The sequence below is a fragment of the Sciurus vulgaris genome (genome assembly GCF_902686455.1).
Source record: "Sciurus vulgaris genome assembly, chromosome: 8".
NCBI classification, from domain to species: domain Eukaryota; kingdom Metazoa; phylum Chordata; class Mammalia; order Rodentia; family Sciuridae; genus Sciurus; species Sciurus vulgaris.
The window spans coordinates 19,466,467-19,489,155 of NC_136468.1; the positions used below are offsets into that span (position 1 = coordinate 19,466,467).

Here is a 22,689-nt window from a genome sequence, read left to right on the forward strand (position 1 = left end):
TCTCAAAGACTACTATGTTCAGAAAGGGCATTAGTCTGGAAACTGAAGACTTGTGCTGAAATCTTTAAATCTGATTTTATTTCTGCTATATACACTTAGAAAAATAATTTCCTTCCTACCCTATAACCCTACCTATTAAATTAAAAAAATTTATAAATGACAAATAAAGCTTTACATAGTTTTTCTATACTAGTTCTGAATTTGCAGACAAAATAAACTACATGAGTTTTAAGCAATTGACTATGTCAACAAAATAAGTATATTATGAAATCAAAGGTTTACCTTTTGTAGTGGTGTCAAAGTGAAGGAACCCAGAGACAGACCTATTTTCATCTTCTGTTCCTCCTTCACCATCTGTTGGAGTATCAATAATAATAGATTGGAAAACAAACACACTCTTAAAACTACATTTATTTGAAAATGACAAAATGTAGTGTGTTTATTTTTAGGTCATTGTGTCTAGGTCAACGAGTCTTTTGCTAATGAATAATTAAAACCCCCACACCAACATTCATTTAATTCTTTCCATCCCTATGGTATTCATTCACAATTTTAATGAGGATAATCAGAATTTCAAAACTGGTAAGATCCAACCATGACAATGAAATGACTCAAAACCTTATCTTTAATTCACATGTGTAAGACATACTGAAATAGCTTAGGTCATCCTAGCTCAGTGTGACAAACTCAACAAAATATTTTGTATATAACTGTATTGTGGATGCTTAAAACAAAAATAAAATGACAATCATGGCATGATTCTTAAATTTTATGTCTTATTTGTTTGGTACCAGAATTGAATCCAGAGATGCATAACTACTGAGGCCCTTTTTATTTTTTATTTTGAGACGGGATCTTGTTAAGTTGCTTAGGGCCTCACTAAGTCGCCAAGGCTTGAACTTACAATCTTCCTGCCTCAGCCTCCCGAGCAGCTGGGCATAGACATGTGCTACTGCACCTGGCTAAATTTTGTGTTTTAAGGAAAAATATTCTTATGATAGAAAGAACTGTTTTGGTCTACAATCACATATGCATAAAATCCTGATTTGCATTTACATTGACACAGACCAGTCACCAGCACAATAAAACAAATGTCGAAATTCACATATTCACCTGAGTATGGTTTCACTGGCATGTCATCCAGTAAAAGGTGTAGGAGCCTCTGGGTATGAGGACCGTGACGATTCAGAGAAGTAACTCGTAGTTCTATTGAAGCCGTCTTCATAAGCCAGGACATTTGGTTCAACATAGAGATTTCATATTCTGAAATTTAAACATATAAATTTCATTTCCCAGAGTAATAACACGGGATCGGAACAGACCTAAATTCCATAACTCATCAGATATTTTTCCATTAAAGAAGTCAATAATTTAAGAAACTTGGCAACATCACAGGATTAACTCTGTAAAATTACAAAAGAAAAAGATACAAAGGGAAAAAAATAAGATAGTATATATCTATAAAAGATGAGGTAAAGCAAATGAAGAACAAGAAAATCAAGTTTTCATTACTAGAATAATTTCACAAGGATCTTCTAAGTCTGCAATTATTTGACATTAAAACATAATATTTTGTTTCAAAGAGTATTTTCAAATATATCTCATAAAAACTATCACACAATTTGCGTTTGATTTCACAAATCACATATTTAAAATAAGTTAAAACTACATTGCATAATTTTATGAGATTTTCTAATATAACTGAGAACATTTGATTTAATAAATAACGAAAGGATGGGAATCACAAATACAAGAGTAGTTTTTGAATTCAGTATTATTTTTATATGCTTGCCTTTGAAATCCTAAATGATAACAGTACAAACATAAAATTCACCAAATAACAATATTAATAGTTTGATGCAAAGTGAATCAATTTTTAAAACCCCATGCCTTAATAAGTAAATATTAACTATTCTTTTTGATTAGCTAGGTATAAAAAGAGGGTTTCACTGCAACTTCAGAGATTTAGGCAGGAGGACTGGAATTTCAAAGCTAGTCCTGGCTAGTTTTCCTATATATCTTCTATATATCTATCTATCTAACTATCTGGTACCAGGGATTGAAGCCAGTGGCACTTAACCACTGAGCCCCACCCCCAGTCCTTTTTAATTTTTATTTTGAGACAGGGTCTCCCTAAGTTGCTTCGGGCCTCTCTAAGTTGCTAATACTGGTTTCAAACTTGCAATGCTCTTGCCTCAGCCTCCCAAGTGGCTGGGATTATAGTCATGCACTAGTGTGCATAGCTAGCCTTGGCAATTTAGTGAAACTCTGCCTCGAAATAAAATAAAAAATGCTAGTGATGTAGCTCAGTGGTACGGTGCCCTGGGTTCAAATCCCAACAATGGGGAGAAGAGGTGACAGGATTTCTAAAAGCTTCTTATATAAACAAAATTTCAAGACTAAAAAATAAGAAACTTATTTTGAAAATGAAGTGCAAGATTTTTTTTAAATGATCAATAATTCTTTTTTTTTTTTTTTTAGTATCTTTATTTATTTTTATGTGTGCTGAGGATCGAACTGAGTACCTCACACCTGCAAGGCAAGCACTCTACCACTGAGCCACAACCCCAAACCCAGTGCAAGATTTTTTTGTCATAATTCCCAGGGGTGTTATTCTAAAAAACAAATCAGAAGCTTCCAGTTACTAGTAATGAACATTTATTAGTGAAATTTGTGAGCCTCAAAATCACAAAAAGATGATATAAAGTAATTTAAAAAAAATAATAAACCACTACTCTCTGGATATAATCTGAATTCAGAAAATTGTTAAATATCAATTAAGAAAAAAAGAAAAATTCTGATAAAACTTAGTCTGTGATAATTATTATCCATGTCAACTAACTTACGTTTTTCACTATAGTTTTCAAATTTTTATTTCAAGACGTGAAAAAATACAACCAAAAAGGTAAATCAAGAGTTGTTATAAATCAATTTCAGTTCAAAAAAATCTAAAATTTCCATAATTTTCTTATGTAAAACTTTTTATCCCTTCAACAAAATCTTTAAATTTTGTTAATAAAAGAATGAAATTCTGTCCTTAACGGGATATGTTTAAATAATTTTATGATAGAAGCTAAAATGTCAGGCTTCTCAATCACAAAATACAAAAGCAACCCACAATACTACAGAAGCAAAGTAACAAAATTAGAACAGAATTTCATAAAAATGATAACTGCTCCCCTCAAATACTGTATGAATAAAATCACTCAACATTAGCTTATACATTTGTTAGAAAAGTTTAGTATACCTAATCCAAAAATTTCAAATTCAAAATGCTCCAAAATTCAAAATTTTTGAGTGCCAAGAAGTAGAAAACTCCGTATCTGACCGCGTGATGGGCTGCAGTCAAACAATACATACACAAACTATTGTGTAAATTACCTTCAGATTAAGTGCATACAATGTACATAAACATAAATGAATTTCACATTTAGTCTCGGGTCCCATTCCCAAGAGATCTCAATATGTATACGCAAATATTCTAAATCAAGGAAGATTCAAAATCTCAAACTTCTGGTATCAAGCATTTCAGATAAGGGATACCCAATCTATAATAGCAAAAGAAAATAATGGCCTACCTTTGTTAGAGAAAGGTAGATGTTGCAACTGAGAAAATAAGAAATCCTGACTGGTTCTCAAATACCTCATAGTAGGACCAGATGTATCAGAGCAAGCACATAACTGATATATCACCTAATAAAATAAGAAAATTCTTAAATCAGTCTTTTTTGTGTGCTACTTTAAGATAACAAAATATTAACTTAGAGCTACTATGTGAAAAATTAAGACATTGACATCTCAACAAAATGGATAAAACCATATATAAAATATAAACTCAAATTTATCAACAGTCCTTGGCCTCCTAGCTCAAGAAAATATATTGAAAAAAAAAAAAAAAATATTGAAACACAAAAGAGAGTGCTGACCTATAACTAATTTAAAAACCATTTAAAAATATTTGGCAATACATATGCATATAGTCAATTGACAAGTTTTAGTATTTTAATCATTATAGAAGCAAATTACTTGGCAGTAACTTCTGACAACCATACATATTTCATTTCAACCTCAGGAAGATGATACACCAAAACTGAACAAATTGCAAAAATTACAAAGATATGCAAACTCAACAATATAAACTTTGAACATAAATCTAATTGAAAACAACAGATTTAGGGGTAAAAGTTTTTTTATATCAAATGTAAGAAAAGGTGATTAGCGCTAATATAAATAAGATCTCCATTATGTTTGAAAATATCACAAAGATCTAAAATAGACAAAAATGGAAAAACCACTTTATTTGAGGAAAATAATTCAAAATCAAAGAAAAACGTCATTTTTCTTTCAGCAATAAACAGTAATTAACCTAGGCATGGTGGCACATGTCTATAATCCCAGGTACTTAGGAAGCTAGGTAGGAGGATCACTTGGGCCCTGGAGTTCATGGCCAACCCAGGCAACACTGCAAGGCTCCATCTCTTAAAAAAATAAATAAGTAAATAAAATAAGGAAATAATAATGCAGGTGTCATAGCTCATAAACCAACAAAAATTCTAACTGTAAAATGCAAATTGTGGTATTTGGCAAAGCAGCAAAGGAAAATTTCATTCATGTGTGGTTCATTTAACCAACATTTATTAAATGCTTTCCATGTAACAGACTCTTTAGTCCTATCTATTATTGGCACCATTAATACAATTGTTATACTTACAAGTTAAAAACTAAAGTTATAAAACTATACCTTCTGACCCTACATAATTGATACTCAATTATTTATAGATTCCATATTTGCAAATATGCTTACATGCTAACATTTATTTGTAACCCCCAAATTAATACTCAAAGTACTTCCAGCAGAGTACTGAAAAATCTCAACCAGCATACACTCAAACAAAGGAGTACTCTCTCTGCCTTCTTATTCTAATTTCTTGCATTGCAAACAAATCTTTTTGTGGTCTATCTAGTGCCACATTTTTCTCATTTTCATGCTTTTTACTGGTGATTTTGCTGTTTAAACAGTCCAGCCTGGTTTTGAAATGCCATTTAGTGTTCCTAAGCCCAAGAAAGCTACGGTGAAAAATGTGTGTAAAGATAAACTTCACACAGGCATTTTGGGAGGAAAACCGTGTGTAAGACAAAACTGACATAGATAAGAGTTCCATTGCTATTTGCCCAGAGTTCAATGTTAAGGAATCAACAATATATACTACATAAGTGTTTTTTAAACAGAAATACACATAAAACAGGATTATGGATTCATCAGTTGAGGAGAATGCTAGGATCCATGGTTTGCAGGAATCTAGTCCTCTATTTTTCTTAGGGGTTATCGCTCAGGATCCTCCCCTTCGGTGTTCACAATGACTCCTTAAAACGTAACTACTATGAATAATGAGAATTAACTGCAAATCCATATCTGGAAATATATTCTTTATGGGGGATATATTCTTAAGTAAAATATGAAACAAGCCAAAGAAACTGAAGATATTCATGAGAGCAGAGTAAAAATTGGTAAATAACCTAAATGAAATTTACACTACAGCAATCCTGAAAGTATAGCTGGAGAGGGAGTAAAAGAACACGTGTCCTCAATACAACTAAATAAACAATAAGTATACTCAAGGAAAGGCAAGGTATAAAGCGAACAGTTCTGCTACAGTTGCATGCTTGTTTTTTGATATTCTGTAAGTAGAACCTTAAGCTAATACTAAACTTCTCAAACAAAATTAAGAAAATACAATAAGATGCTCAAGGATATGAGAGAAATAATAAGTTGGCAGAACAGCCTGCTCTCTAACTCGGTACACCAGTTGGAGCTGAAGAGCAAGGCGTGTGCTCTCCCATTCGTCAGACGCTTCTCTCCCTCCAAGCCCCTCCTTTTCTGACTTAAACCTGGCTTCATTCACTTACTTTACCTGCCTGTGGCCTAGATGATTAAGCTCATCAATTGCTTCTACCTATATATAAAGTTCTACAACACTGTACTCAAGTGTACAGCAAATTTGCTCTGCCTTTAAGGAAGAATTAAATTTGATTCACAAAAACACCTAGCTGCAGTATAGTGCAGTGAAAGTACGTTTGTACAGTCAGAAAACAGAAATAGTGAAAAATTACCAATAGAAATGTAGAATAATAGAAAATGCCAATGAGGGGTTAATGGTGCATTTCTTTAAAAATGTGAATTATGGTACTAGATAAGTCACATAAAGTCTAGTTCTTAAAATACTTACAAAATAAATAAAAGAAATAAACACAAAAGTTCTCATAATTTAAGCTTCACACTAATCTGACTTTCTACCACCTTACACAGCTCCAGGCTTTACGACATGGCTGTTAACAGGCATTTCCACTTACACTCCCATTGTAGTCGCACAACGGCCCTTTCAACAGAGTGAAAAGCTCAGTCTCACAGAAGTTGTGTGGCATGCCCACGTGATGCAAGACTATTCTCAGGCAAAGATGGAAACCGCAGGTCTTACCCAAATTCACTGGTCTCACCACCAAAAAGAGCTACTTTGTATATGACACTATTGGAGTTTCTATGCTACCTGGTCAAAAATCGATTCAAAAAATCCTAATTTCCCTCATTTTCAAGTGATTAGGATCTTCAGATCTATAGGATTTTTGGAGTCAATACTTTATGGGTTTTATCCATAAAAGAAAGACTGGTCAAATTACTACATGATCTCATTTCAACTCAGTCTTACTGTTATACTCCCCTCTTTGAGTACACTCAAACATCAAGCAAATTTCTTTTACCCAATGCTATCAAGCAGTCTTCAGAATACCTGGTAACACAGCTCAGCCAGTTGAGGAGATTCTCGCACTGCCACTGGACCCGTTCTCCCATCCGTTCCTTTCTCCAAGATGTTTAGGATGGCATGCAGGCATGTCCGAGGGCAGCCTAACACTCCTACGTGAAACCAAAAGAACCTTCAACTTTTCTTATAGAATTGCTACATTAGAAATCTTAGATTGTCTTTATAACAAATTCTGTAAACATGTAAACATATGCACTGCTATAAACACTCTTAACTAATGCCAATTCTCTAAAGTTCCATTTACCCAGTCTTACTCTAAGTCCTAAAGACTGACCCATCATATTATCTTTCACATCATCTACTTTTTTCAATGAATTACCACACGAGCACAAAGTTCAATAAAAGACCACTCAGATACACAAGTACGGCAACAAATAAATGCCTATGTGCCTTACGGTTATACCTGGATCCTGCAGGTTTGTGGTACTGACAGGTTTCTTCAGTTCAAAGCCCAACAAGTAGAGAGCAAGATTGGGTGGATTGCGTTCCAGAGATGTGATGAGAAGATTCAAGATGTGAATTCTTGTTTCATGACGGATTACAGCTAATTTCTTTTCAATTTCTGATCCTTAATGTGGAAATCACAAACAATATTATGAAACAACAGACAGTTAACAAATATCAAATTTAAAAATGCAACACAAGCCAGGCATGGTGGTGGACATGCCTGTAATCCCAGCAACTCAGGAGGCTGAGGTAGGAGGATCCCAAGTTGAAAGACAGACTGAGCAATTTAAAAGAGAGACCCTATCTCAAAATTTAAAAAAATAAAAAGAACTGGGGATATTGCTCAGTAGTAGAGGATATAACACAAGTTTCCCTAATCTCCATGTTCATTTTAATTGACCCAATGAGCCATTAAAATGGTCTAATTTATTTAAGAATCCTAGGGCATAGTGTAATTCGAATGACTCAGGAGGTTGAGGGAGGAGGATCATTGAGTTCAAAGCCAGCCTCAGCAACTTAGTAAAGCCCTAAGCAACCTAGGGAGGCCATAAACAACTTAGCAAGACCCTGTCTCAAAATAAAACATAAAAAAAGCCTTAGACATTTATCCTAGCAAATCCTCAATTTGTCTTACATCACCACTAGACAGTTAAGTTTCAGATTTTATTCTTTATGTTAAGAATATAAAAGTAAAAAATTGCCAGGCATGGGGGCACACGCCTGTAATCCCAGTGGCTTGGGAGGCTGGAGCAGGAGGATCGTGAGTTCAAAGCCAGCCTAGCAATTTAGCAAGGTCCTAAGCAACTTAGTGAGACCCTATCTCTATACAAAATATTAAAAAGGGCTCCGGATGTGGCTCAGTGATTAAGCACCCCTGGCTTCAATCACTGGTACCAAAAAAAGCAAAATAAGAAATAAGCATGTTAATCTGAGGCATACCCTCTTCTAGACGGACAAATTCTTCTGCATCTTCACTATCCAAGCACTCCACAAATCCAGCCATCAGTTTCTGGCTTACACTCTAAGGTCATATAGACAAAAATAATAATAATAAATTAATAAAAGGTTTCTAAATATTAGAGAAACTATGATAAACATGGTTTACCTAAAAATATCTGTCTGGAAAAAAAAAAAAAAAAAACAGGCAAATCTATTCCAAGTAAAGGATTTAGGTTTTAGATTTTGGTTATATTTAGAAAACTCAATTCCTTAAATTGTTTTACATTAGTGTTATGAAAATAAGCTAATAAAACTCAAGTTATTGATTCTAAAACTTTCACTTGCCTAATTTTCATTCCCAAAGAATTAAATTATTATCTTAAAAAAAAAATAACATTAAGTTGCTGTTTCATGATGTCTTCATTATATACTCAGTATTCTGAGATCTTAACCAAAATATAAAATTAAGATTCTCCTCTTCTTTCTAGAAATGCATTGCTTATCTTATATGTCTTGGCTGATTTCTCTTTAGAAATCTAGAAGGAAGATAAAATGTTAGCAAATCAAAAATCTTCAGTATCCCTAGATTATCCCATAGTCTCAAGAACTCACAGATCAGACATATGAACAGTGGTTCTCAACCCGGGTGGTACCGCCATTCCACAGGGCATTTCAACTTGTCATAACTAGAGGTTACTCCTGACATTGAGTGGCAGGAGAACCCATGATGTTAAAGGTCTAGCAATGTGAGAGACAATTACTCACAAAATGAAGATCTGTCCTACCCAAGGTGAAAGTGCTAGAAGAGCTCCTGTTTTGAAACACTCTGAAGGATACAACCCTTTAGATAAAACAGTGATTTCTGAAGTAGAGATACAATAAGATAAATGTTCACAAAGAAAGTAAAAGGAGTCCCGAATAGTAGCTGCTCAGTGAATAGAAACACAACTACTGTGAATAAAAACACTCTACAGCATAACAGCACATGAAGTGACACAGATGGGCTCACCAGACAGCCACAGAAGTAGACAGCTCACAACAGTGAAACACATTCAGCACTGCAGAGGCTCACCGGGAACAGAAGCAACTAACAGAATGACTGAAAACAAACAGAAGTTGCATCTACAAACCCTGTCATTTTAAATGTGCTTAGAGTAGAGCCATTTTGTAAGCTACAGGGCACATCCTATATATAGTGTATGTAGTGTACCTGTGAAGAGTCCAACCAAGTACCTATTCTCGGAGAATTTTTTCACAAACAAGAATATGGTTCCTCCATAGATACTGTGACTTCTGTCAGAATGCACCAGAAACAACATCAATTACCTGGTCATGTGTGAAATCTCCAACCAATTTTATTTGAATATTGGAGTTGCAAGAGATACAGCAGAGGATCTTAGCACTTTCGAAAGCCAGTTCTGGATTAGTATTCCCATGATACAGGTATCTTTAGAACAAGAAAACATTGAGGAACAATCTGATCAAACTTGGTTTCTCATTATTCTCAATAAAGAAAAATTTAGAACCAGGGGTTCCCCGAGTCATATAGCATTTTGGGATAAATCAGAAAAAGATGTCCCCTTCTAGTTAGAAACAGCCTGTTTTAGGCTGAATTGTGTCCTTCCAAAATTCACATTTTGAAGTTCTAATAGGATCTTTGCATATGTAACAAATCAAGTAAAGATGAAGTCACTGAAGGGGGCTTTATAAGACTGGTGGTCTCATAAAAACTGAGGATTTGGACACAAACAGGCACAAGGTTATCACCATGTGAAACTGGTAATACTTCTATAAGCCATGGAACACAAAACCATCAGAAAGTTAGGATATATGTATGGAGAAAGATGTTTACTTCCTATCTAGCCCTATTATCCAAACTCCCAGTTACCCCGCAGAAAACAAATAATAATGTGTATTTCAAACTCAAATATTTTTAGGATACAGAATTATCCTGAGAGGAGAAATTGTGAGATCTGAAGTTACTAAAATCAAAAGACCTAGAAAAAGCAAGATTAAAAGGCCAATAATAAGGGATGCATTAGAGATCCAACAAGATTTAGAAATCAAAGCTAGAGTGTCTGTCTGATTCATATCATCATTTCTCTACCTATAAATATAACTTACCTTGCAATGTTTACTACATTGTCTGCCTTCTTAGTTCTGGGATTAATTCCCTGCAACAGCTGTTCTAAAGGAGAGACTATGAGAGCCAGCTGACTCTCTCTTAGAAGATCCATGAAGAGATTTTCCTTTTGCAGAGTAAGGTTGAGAAGTGCAAGGCAATGCTGTACTGCTCTCTCCAGGTGTTTCTTCCCTGAAACCCAGAAATGGAAGTTAGAGCCAGGTGCAGTAGTACACACCTGTTATCTCAATGATTCAGGAGGTCAAGGTAGGAGGATCACAATTTCAAAGCCAGCAGCCCCAGCAAATTAGCAAGGCCCTAATAAGCAATTTAGAGGATCCTATCTCCAAATAAAAATTCAAAAAAAAAAAGAAAGGATGTGGTGGGGATATAGCTCAGTGGTAAAACACCCTGTGTTCAATCCTCAGGACTGGGAGAAAGTACTCTCTTTTACAGAAGAAGAAAACTGTTTTCAAAATGTAACAACTTTCAGGTACATACCAGGAAAGGGAGCATAGGTATCAAGCTGCTTAACTCCTTCTTCCAGTAAACTCAGAGCAAGCTCCAACATTGGTGACTCATTCAGAAGATGATACATCAGACTAAAGCCAGGTGGCTTATATGCTATAATTTCTTCTCCTAGACAGAACACAACACAGTCCCAAAGATGGTAAATTTGTTTTCATCACACCCTTGCTTTCTATGAAATCATGAGATTTATAAATTCAATGGGATCTAAACAAATGAAGGTAAATTTTGAGTTAGAGACAGTGACACAAACTATATAATGGTAGTATAGAGGAATAATTCCCAAAAGGGAATTCCTATAAGGGAATAATTGACTCACATAGCAGCTAGTCGCCGATTATAGGTTAACTCATTAAAGAATCTAAAATGTAATGCTCTTCATTTTTCATTTGAATTTTACTGAATTTTCTCTTGAACAAAACAACTGAGATGATTAAAACAATGAAACAAAAGATTAGGTTCTAATTAACTTATTAATAACTTCTAATTTAGTTTATAAATATAAATTTGAACTTATATATAATATATACATAAGTTATAAGTTACAATTAGCTTTTTAAATAGTTGACACCTTGTTTGAAAAGTGACAAATTACCTTGTAGCTCCACAAACTGGTCCACAAAATCTTCAAGCTGAGGCTCATAATCTCTGAGCAATTTATAAAACACCTCTAAAACAACCTCGGCAACTTCCCACTACAGAAAGAAACAAGCATTTTAATAACAGTCAAATAATCCAAGGTAGTAGCCTTGCCAGGCTTTGCATTCCTAACATTTTTCTCTGAAAAATAAGTGAAGTCCCTTGTTTATTTTATTAATTTATGCTAAGCAACACAGAAATCCTAGTCCATGTTACTTTCTTTTGCTGAAGGATAACGGATTTGCTCATTTTCCAGTAAAACATTTTTTAAAACATTTCTATAGAAGAGGTTAGCCCTTGTTAACAAATTTAAAGCATTTAGCACCTAGTCACATTTAATTTTTAATTAAACAGCAGATCTCTCCTATAGCCAACCATTTCACTTTCTTTAAAAAGCATGGAAAGGCTCTAAGAAATCATCTCATCTAATTGTTATTTATAGATGAAGCTCAAAGTGGTGTTTGATCCCCCAAGACCAAATAGCTTGACAGCAAACATGCCGGAAGTTAAGCCGTGGTCTCCTCAGAATATGGTTCTATCCCATGCCTACAGCCAAAGACAGTAAAGATACAATCACTGGTATCTTGCCCCAAATGACCCCATTATCAACTCCTTGTTAAAGCTGGATTTGAAAGTTCTGTACAAATAAGGAAAAATGCTTACATCAAAGGATGAATACATATAGCAATATATATGGTAAAATTAAAACTTCACTTTAAAAATCTATGGCACAGAATTTTGGTAAAACTAAGATTGGTATTGTAGACAGGATGGTTGTTAAAATTATTCTCTTAAAATCATTCTTTCCAATATACTTAATTTTATCAAGACTGAATTTTGGAATGGGACCACAGGATAATCATTTATTTTTATTTAATTTTTTTGTATTTTCCAAAATTTTCAAAATTTATTCAAATAAAAAGATGTATTGTCACATGATAGATTTTAGAATTGATACCTATAGAAACTGCCTATAACATGCTATATTTATTATTTGTCTCAATCCAAACCACTGTTTCTGTGAGAAGTTATTTCCTAAAATAGTTACGTAAGTTAAGCTCAAGATTTTCAAGTAAAATAAATTCTAAGAATTGAGGGAAATTTTTTTCAGGTAAATATGTGGGGGTGGAACAGAAATCAATGACAGGCAGGGAAAGCAGCACCACTTGAAAAGTAGCTACAAATGGTTGAAGAGAGTAACATCTGGAAAGAACATGGCTGACCAGAACTCCATACACTTAAGTCATACTGACCTTTTTAAGAAAAGGCAGACAGGACATTTAAAACAAGTGCAAAAAAGTGTCAGAACATTTTGTTGAAGATACTGCAATGATTAGCATTATTCATCTAAAATGACTTTATTAATGAGGCATGGCTGCTGTTATCATTTTCATCAGATTAGGAAATTCATGTTAACAAGATAGTTCTAGAGCTTACATAAAATGTATTCCCTCTTAAACGTGTATTTTTACTACAAGGGAAACAAAAATCATTAAGCAATTGACAAAAAAGAAATTTGAGTATTTGTGATTATTATCAGAAATAAGGTTTTTCCACTGAGGGCAATGAATAAGCAAACTATGCTACATACAAATAATGAATGTTATTCAGTAACTAAAAAGACTATTTTCAAAGAATCATTAATAACATGAAGCTAAGTGGTAAAAAAGGAACATTAAAGGATCTAATTATCTCAAGTGTTATTTAAATATATACGTGTAGAAAAAAATTAGAAGTAAGAATCCTTTTAGCAACAGGGTTATGGATAATAAAATTTCTTCTTGAATTTTCCTAATTCCCCCAAATTAGCAGGAACTAAGTTATTTTTATAATCATTAATATAATCCCCCAAACCCCATCATGTTCAAAAACAACAAACTATAAAAATGGAGCAGAAATGTTCCTACAAGATAGAACCAAGGGTATTCTAGGAAGTAATAAACAGTACTATAGACTAATGCGAATTACATCAGAACCTGGAAGGATCTTTTACATAGTTTAGTGTTATGAGCTTGGATCTGGAATCAGAGTCCTATGTTCAAATCCTGGTCCTGGACCTTAGGCAATTTCTTAACCTTGCTAAGCCTCCATCTGTAAAATGGGAATATTAATAGTACCTGCCTCAAGGCAACACTGGAATTACATAAAATGATATATAAGCTCAGTGGTGCCTTGCAAGCAGAGCCAATATGTGCATAAATGTCAGTGCTCCCTCAACCTTCAACCATGGCAGACGCGGCTCACGGGTCAAGATACTCCTTTTCCCACTCTGCAACCCACAGCACTAACAGATACAACATGGTGAGCAAGTTTAAACTTCCTTCAATCCCTGACCTATAGGGAAGTGTGTTTTCAACAAAGGTATAACATTTGTGGTTCAACTTTAGTAAAAATTTGTTCAATTAAGAATCTCTTAGACTACAAGACTATAAACTCATATCAATGACTGATCACTAAATGTCAGTGCTTTGATGTTAATGCCCAAACTTATTTCTAATGCACACAAATTAATCCATCCAAAGCATTTCAGAATTAAAACTATGAATTTTACTAACTTTCAAAAGCTCTAAAATGAATTTATAGCCTCTTTCACCCTGGATAAAGAAAATGCAACAGTAAATAAATAAGGAGAAATAAACTTTTCTCTGAACATAACCTTTTCAGCTGCTCTTCGGTAAGCTCTTGTACGGAATCGGAGAAAAACAGAATCTCTAAGAAACTGCAAATAAGGGTCAAAGCCAGGGGGCCGCAGACCAGCGCCCAAATTAGAAGGAAATGAGCTCTCCACCAAGGTACTAATAAGCTGGCAAAAGGCCCGAGTCAATGGATATTCTTCACACCGGGATTCTATTTCATTGAGTTCAACCTTTAAAGAAAAAAAATAAAGAAAATCTGGCAATACAGAACTAACAGCTATACAGTGCACAGCATTTTACAGAAATTAATTCATAGTACTCTATCACAATAAAAGATAAGTAACAGATATTACTACTTTTTCACCGAGAGGAAAAACACAAAATATTATATCAATATAGATGGGTCAACTGAAAGAATTTCAAATTCCCACATATCATCCCAATATTGAATTAAAAATAGAAATCTTGCAGGGCGCAGCGGCATACACCTGTAATCCCAGAGGCTCAGGAGGCTGAGACAGGAGGATCATGAGTTCAAAGTCAGCCTCAGCAAAAGTGAGATGCTAAAGCAACTCAGTGAGACCCTGTCTCTAAATAAAGTACAAAATAGGGCTGGGGATGTGGCTCATTGGTTGAGTGCCCCTGAGTTCAATCCTCAGTACATGCCCCCAAAAAAACCCGAAAAACAACAACAAAAAACTAGAAATCTTAAAATGTTTCTTTAAAAAGAGGGAAAATAGAAACTTAAAGAATTAATTCTTGCTTCAGATTAACTCAAGTAACCTAATTAAACTGAGTTCGAACCAAGAATTTTCAGTTTGGATAGCTGCCATGTAACATCCTTTTCCAACAGTGAAACATTAAATATTTTGGTTCCTTTCATTGAGAATTTTATCTCCATTTCAACACTGATCAGAAAACCCTTCAAATGTAAAAACACTAGATTTGAAAATCACAGAAATTTAAAAGGTTAAGAAAAAATTTTCACAGTTCTTTTATCATTACAAGTATGAATGAGTATAGCATTTAAACTAAAAGGAAAACTTTACCTCAATACCAACAGCTTGCCTCTGGCTGGGAACCCTGACAGTCTGCAGTACCTTAAAATAAGAAGAAGATGTTAGATGTACTCCTCATTCACCAATGAGCAGGAGTGGCTATGCAATATGATATCACATACCTCACCCACCACACCCACACATCTCACACTGTCCATCACAAATGACAAGGGAGGAGTCTCTCTTGGGACTTTCACTAGCAATTCAGGGCCAAAAGTGGCCCCGTCTCTGAACACACAGTCCCACTAATTTTTGTTTTTATTTTTATTTTTTTACAAAGTATCATTCACATCTTCAGGAAGCCTATGTTAGAGTTACTCTAGAATACTTTATTACTTTAAAAAGCTGCTTCTGTAAATAATGAGTTAGAATTACAGGCTACTTTATATTGTATTGCTTCTAAGACAACACGTATTCCAACTAACCATTTTCTTAGGGATATTCCTATAAAGGATATCCTTATTTTCCTTTTTCACATTATACATAGAGAATATACTTGACAAAAATATTCCAATACAGCTTGCATTTCAAGAAGGAAAAATTAATAATTCATTGACCCCCCCAAACATTATACAACCCATATATTTCCCTTCCCATGTCAGTTTAAGTACATTTCCTAAGAAGTCAAAAATTCTTGCTACATTCCCACTTATGCCCAAAATTTATTCCTGGCAATAAGCCTTCATGATCAGCAGTAAAAAGTCCTCTGGTTACTGTTAAAATTTTTGTACAAACTTAGCAGTTTGTGCTGTCCTTTAATAGGAAAACAACCTCCACAGATATTTCACTCTTCTGATGTAGGGCAGTATGAATACAGGAAAGAAAAAACAGACATTTCCCTCATGAGTATATATGACTTATGAAGGCTTACAGTATTAGCCTGGTCTTGAAGACAGAGTTGAATTCCCTCCACTTCCTAATATCTTTACAGACATTGAAAAACAAGGTCTTCAAAAATGTATTTGAAAAACCAGTCTCTGGTAACTTAATGAACTTGCCAAGTAATCCAAGAGAAAAATCCAGGCCTCTTTGTTTCTGATGCTGTATGTGGACCCCAAACCATAATTTCTCATTGAGAAGTCCATGGTATACTGTTAGTCCAAACATGATGCTCTTGCTTCTATGCTGTTATTGAGCTCACTTTCCAAACAATACAAATAAGGGAGTTCATAACGCTACCTGAGTATATTCCAATGACTGCCAGAGGGAAGCAGCAATTTCAGGAGACTTTCCAAAAGCTGAAAGGGTCTTCAGTAGTTCAGCTTTGAGAACAGGGGAAATACTACACTGCAGAAGTCCCAGAATCACCACAACAGGGGTCCACTGAGGATGTTCGCAGAGAGCCAAACGAGCATTTTCACTCTGAGAAATGAACACCAAAAAAAAAAAAAAGAGAGAGAGAGAGAAAGACTTCTCAGTTGTATTTTATTTTAGACACTGAGTTTTATTGTTGTCCAGGCTGATCTCTAACTCCTGGACACAAGTGAAAGATACTATTCCTTTTCTCCAGAGAAAACATTAGCCTGAGCAACTGAACTTGCTCTAGTGAACATTATAAACCACTAAATGAGATTTTAAAGTTGGAAAATAATGTTATGAAAATAATGTCTTTCATAAAGACTGATTTGTAGCTGGTAAAATGCTTTGGAATAGGGAGAGAAATAATTCCATAAATAACCTTTCTTTTTAATTAAAGCTATTCTCTATGTATGCACACACATTAACACCACACTTATGCTAGAAAAGCTTCTAGAAGGATGCACGCTTAACAATGATTCTTACATGCCACTCTAGCTACTTTCTTTCAGGTTCAGGCCATTATTTTCATACCAAGATTATTCCATAATTTATACCCTCTGCAGGACAAGAAAACAAAGTGCTTAAAGGCAAAAGGCTATATTATCATGCTAAATTTATCACTATTAAGCATTAAAAGAAAATGTCTGACCCCTTAAAATATCACTGTGCTAGAATATAAATAAACATGCTATCGACAGGTTACCTACCCAAGTAATGATGGTAGACGTGAGCTGCAAAAAAGCAATCAATCCATCTTGCTCCTTCTGGGTGATGCCACGTGAAGGAAGGTGACGGTACTGGACACTATCTGCACTTGGAAGATCCTTCCGGAGATGTTCATGGTAAAGCATTAAGGAGTGAAAGAAATGCTCCCAGGAAACAGGACTACCACCTGCTCCCTGAATATTTTCAACTGTAAAGAAAGGCGTACAGAATTTTTTTCAAAAATCTCTATTCATTTGCTTAGAAATGGAAATGAAAGTTAATTTAAAACAATAAACTTTGCCTTTGTCATAACACAAAGGCAAACTTTGTCCTAGGCAAGTAATGTGTTATCTTGCCTAGGTAAATATTATGTTGAAAAAGGGTTATAATCCCTCTATGAACTAGAACTCTGGATTAATTTTTCCTAAGGGCTAAGGATGGGGTGATGCCTATGTAAATACTAATTATTTTGTATGTCAGTTACCTGCTTAAAATCCAGGAGAGTTCTCTGTGTTGTCATGCAGCTACACAGGGCTGCTTTTCCCCACAAAATAATGCACAAATGTTGAGCTTGAATTCCCAAAGAAAGGTAACTACACTCTAGATTTGTAAATTTATGCTACTCTATTACACATCAAGCAGTAGGGGCAAGACTACAGCATATAGAATAGGCAGGCCTGACAAAGTAGTCAAAACACTGGCTTTGGAACCAGGCAGATCTTAGTTCTGATCTTGACTGACCAATGACCTTGGGTAAATTATCTAACATCTCTAAACCTCAGCTTCTTCACATGTAAAAATGAGAATAGTATCTGCCTGAAGAACCAGATGTCTAATATCTTTTTTCTCTTTTGCACTGTTTCTGGTTTAACCAGACCTAGTTTGAAAATGAAGTAAGGAAACTGGGAGAGGGTCAAGAGAAAACTTTAGAAAAATATTTATGAAGATAAAGAAATAAAACAGATGTGGCAAGGGTATATATTTTTTCTTTGTACACCAGATGTGTTCTTGAATTTTTACACTTATTCTGATCTGTTATACTGAACTGTATCTGTAAAGAGGAATGACAAATCCCCAAATCTGTGAGACCATAATCAAGGTGCCTCTTGCCCTCTGTTATCATAAGAACAATTTATACCTTTGGTGGATCCCAGCAAACAAAACAACCTTCTTTACTAAGCAGAGGGTACCAAACTCAAGAGTGTAACAACAAACTTAAACAACATCTAGATTTCCTTACCATGACTACTACCATTGACTTTGAGGAGGCTAAAACAGTAGTGTGCACACTGAGGCCCATTGGCCAAGCCCTGGAGCATTTTCAAATAGGGAATATATATAGTCGGAGGCAAGAGGTCACCCATTTGCCTAACAAACTTTGACAAGACAACCTGAAATAGAGAAAAGAAAAAAGTTTAAATAAACTGAATCTTAACTATAAGACAACATAGACTAGCTAATAAAGACTACAAACGAACTAAAACCAATTAAGTATTCTGATTTAAACCTTTCAAAAGACAAAATTAATTGGTATTCTATTTATGAAAATTGTTTTCTAAACTCATCATTAGCAGTTTAATGCAATTACAGAATATTTTTGTGAACATAAAGTGCATTTTCCCCCAAACATCTCAATGTTACAACAAGAGACTATACATATTTTTTCATTTTTTTGCAGAACTGAATATTGAACTGCCAGGCACAATGGCACATGCCTATAATCCCAGCAGCTTGGGAGACTCAGGCAAGAGGATCACAAATTCAAAGCCAGCCACAGCAACTTAGCAAGACCCTGTCTCTTAAAAATACATATATATAAAAAAGGGCTGGGGATGTGGCTCAGTGGTTAAGCACCCCTGGTTTCAATTACCAGTACCAAAAAACAACAACTGAATATTGAGCCCAAGGACATTCTAACTTTGAGCTACATGTCTAGCTCTTTTTTTAAAAAATTATTTTTTTATTTTAAAACAGGGTCTTCCTAAGTTTCCCAGGCTGGAGTCAAATTTACTCTCTTCCCAGTTCAGCCTACAGAGTTGCTGTGATTGTAGGCATGTTCCAAGAAAACTGTGTGACTATACACATTTTTAAATATGTAAAACAGCTGAAGAAATTTACTAATCCAAAATTAACCAACAAATTCAAAGGTATACTTAGAACTCAGAGTTCCTAAATCCCAACTAAATTAGTATGAAAACCAAGTAGCCTGTTATTATTTTGATAGTTGCCACCAAAACAATGTTCCTATACTCCTGTTGTATTAAACCTCTTTCTTAGTTTTCCCTTTTAAATTGCTTCTATTTTAAACCTATAACTAAAAATATTAATTCGGACTCATTAGTTGGAACTCACAACTGAAAATGCTACAGACGTCTGAGAATTATTGTTAAATGTGTTAGGTGTAACAAGGTTTTATGACGAAGTAGGAAAATATCCTTATTTTGAAGACAGATCCTACTTATTGTAGCTACTGAGGTGTGAAATGTGATATTGACTATACAAATTCCTTTCAAAAATCCCAGCAAAATAAAAGTGGTAGGAATAATGGTAGTAGATGAAGCAAACATGGCAAAATGTGAACTTAAAAGATGAAATTAAGATGTTGGATATTCATTATAATTATTCTGTCTTCCAAATGTTTCAGATTTTTAATAGATAACTTTTTTAATTTTTAAAAAGGTTTTATTACATCCTTCTCTGAAACATTTTTTTAGAATGGGGGAAAAACTGAAACAATACAAGAAATACAGTAAAATAGAAGAACATCTGATCACAGACTCCAGAGAAAATAAAAAATAGACAGCATGAAAGCTTCTACAACAAATATCCCAAAGATATGAATACTGACATGGCAGTCCATTTTATTTACTTCTGTACCTCACACTTTAGACAATATAGGATGGAAAATGAACTCTTGCCTGCATTATCAATAGTCATTGAAGGCATATTCTCATCAATTAAAACTTCTAAGCCTTGTTCCTTAATATCTGTACCTCTCCTACTCCTAAAACTTGATTAAAATCATGTATATTCATTACTGTTGCACCTTTGGAGGACAGACTAAAATACTAATAAAACTCAAATAAGTGATAAATATGAGACGTTCCCTTTTGCCTCTAAACAACCTGCAAAATGATTAGAACTTGAATTTAATGGTTTTAAACTTATGCAAATAAGGGAAAAGTGTAAATTTCTCATAGTTAAGACTAGAGGTCTTTTGTTTTAAACAGCATCAACATCAGGAAGTAACATTTTTCATGTTTTCAAAACTCCCCATTACCACACCAGAATATAAAAGTAAAGAGCCTAAAGACTCACCTGGCGTTGTGGGGGTCGCTGATGAGCCACCCCCAGATAAGAGCCCATGATGGTGGGAGTCTGCAGAGGCTCTGAGGGACACCAATATTCTAGGGCGAGCTCCAAATGAAAAGGGTTCTTTTTATATAGTTCACCAATCTGCAATGAGTAAGCAAAGACTGTGAGAAATGCTTATAAGTAAAAAACTGCTTTAAATAAAAATGTACACTAGTACTAAATTTCCTTGCGAATTTAAAGTACTATAGTTAAAATTTTCTAAAGTTAAGGAAAAAAATAATGAAAGGACAAAGAGATGACAGACTATTCAATATAATTAGTGTCTTACCAAGAGCATTAAGTGTTCTAGATCTCTTCTGAGAGAAATGGGGGGTTCATTACCCATCTGCATACTCATGTGAATTATTCGAGCATCTTCATCTGCCCGGTTCCTCAGCTGTTTCACCTATTAAAATTATTAGACGAATTAATATAAACTTCTTATTTATGGCTTAAATAATGAAATCAGAATATTAGACAACTATCTTAAAATGATTACATAACAGAAAACCATTAAGTACCTATTCCACTTCAGTGACATGAAGACGTATGCAAGGAAACTTATCACAACATTACTACCTATAATTTCTAGTATCTTAAATCTTCAAAGAAATTTTGACTACTTAAAGGTGAGTGTAACCACAGTATTTCCCAATGGGGCCACTAGTGACATTTCAGGTAGGACACTTCTTCACTGGGGTGGATCATCCTGAACATTACAAGAAACTTACCATCTCTGGAACTATACTAACCACCAGTAACAACACTATGGCAACTGTAACAAGCAAATGCAGCCTTACTCATTTCCCAACATGCTGTGAAGATTATTAGAGCCCTGCTTGAGAACCACTGTCTTACATTTGTGTAAACTAAATGTCAACAGAAAGAACAAATTACTTTTTTTTAATAAGCAATTTTTAAAAAATATTTTTCTTTAGTTTTCAATGGATCTTTTATTTTATTTATATGTGGTGTTGAAAATTGAACCCAGGACCTCGCACATTGCCAGGCAAGTGCTCTACCACAGCCACAACTCCAGTCCCCACGAATCACTTCTTAACAACAACAAAAACAAAATAGCTTGACAAATCCACAATTACATAGAGCTGGACATTTCAATGCCTTTCTTTCAAAGCTCAATAAAACAAGTACAGAGAAAATCAGTAAGGATATGAAAGATTTGACAGCATCAAGCAACTTAACCTAATTGATGTTCATGGACCATTCCATAGAATAATAGAATATATATTCCTTTCAGGTGTACATAGAGTATTAATCAAGATAGGCTATATTTTGAGAGATAAAACAAACATCAACAAAACTAAAATCTTATGATGTTCTCCTACCACAACAGAACTAAACTAGAAACTAATGACAGAGAAGTAACTGGGAATTCCTCCAAACATTTGGAAATTAAAAAACATACTTCTATATAAATATTAGGGAACATTAGGAAATACATTGAAACTAAAACAAAAAATAAAATGCAATCTGTTAAAATTTGTGTGGCACAGCTAAAGCAGTTATTAAAGGTAAATTTATAGTACTAAAAAAGTTTATATTAGGGAGAAAAAGTTTCAAATCAATAATCTAAGCTTCCACCTTAAAAAACTAAAAAGGAAAAAAGAAGATTAAACCCAAAGCGAAAGAAAGAAAATACTGAAAAGCAGAAATAAGGAACACTGAAATGAAATATAACACAACAACAAATGACACCAAAAACTGATTCATTAGAAAGACCAGTAAGATTAATAACCCTCTAGACAGGTTAATTAAGAAAAGTGGGAAAAGACATAAATTATCAATATCAGGAATTAAAGGAAATATCACTACAGATCCTATAGAAACAAAAAGTACAATACAGTACATTAGGATTCACTTTATGCCAATCAACTTGATTATTTGAAGGAAATAAGACATATTTATTGATACTTACAAACTGCCAAAGCTCTTGCAAGAAAAAAATACATAATCCAAGTAGTTTCGTATATATATTTTATTTATTAAATAAATTCCAATATTCCAGTATCATGTAAATTCAGTATTTACCTTATCCAAGCCATTTATGATTCTTCTATTCAAATTCCTCTCATCTTTCCATAATCATACTCATCTGGGTTACTAATTAGGAAAACATTTTAAGT

General features: G+C 34.2%; 1 protein-coding gene across 2 annotated transcripts in view; it reads right to left on the reverse strand.

Annotated features, from left to right (window-relative positions):
• Nucleotides 1-22,689, reverse strand: part of NUP205 (nucleoporin 205) — a 66,311-nt gene that overhangs the window by 24,894 nt on the left and 18,728 nt on the right. The window contains exons 9-25 of one of the 2 annotated variants that reach the window (XM_079152412.1): nt 20,835-20,951; nt 20,510-20,647; nt 18,432-18,582; nt 17,194-17,399; nt 16,367-16,549; nt 15,179-15,229; nt 14,150-14,359; nt 11,450-11,549; nt 10,828-10,965; nt 10,329-10,518; nt 9,531-9,651; nt 8,205-8,286; nt 7,222-7,386; nt 6,786-6,910; nt 3,579-3,693; nt 1,114-1,263; nt 283-354 (exon numbers count right to left, since the gene is read on the reverse strand). In XM_079152412.1, the coding sequence (XP_079008538.1) occupies nt 283-354; nt 1,114-1,263; nt 3,579-3,693; nt 6,786-6,910; nt 7,222-7,386; nt 8,205-8,286; nt 9,531-9,651; nt 10,329-10,518; nt 10,828-10,965; nt 11,450-11,549; nt 14,150-14,359; nt 15,179-15,229; nt 16,367-16,549; nt 17,194-17,399; nt 18,432-18,582; nt 20,510-20,647; nt 20,835-20,951 (2,314 nt within the window). The remainder of the gene's footprint in view (nt 1-282; nt 355-1,113; nt 1,264-3,578; nt 3,694-6,785; nt 6,911-7,221; nt 7,387-8,204; nt 8,287-9,530; nt 9,652-10,328; nt 10,519-10,827; nt 10,966-11,449; nt 11,550-14,149; nt 14,360-15,178; nt 15,230-16,366; nt 16,550-17,193; nt 17,400-18,431; nt 18,583-20,509; nt 20,648-20,834; nt 20,952-22,689) is intronic. The other variant, XM_079152413.1, reaches the window with a different exon arrangement.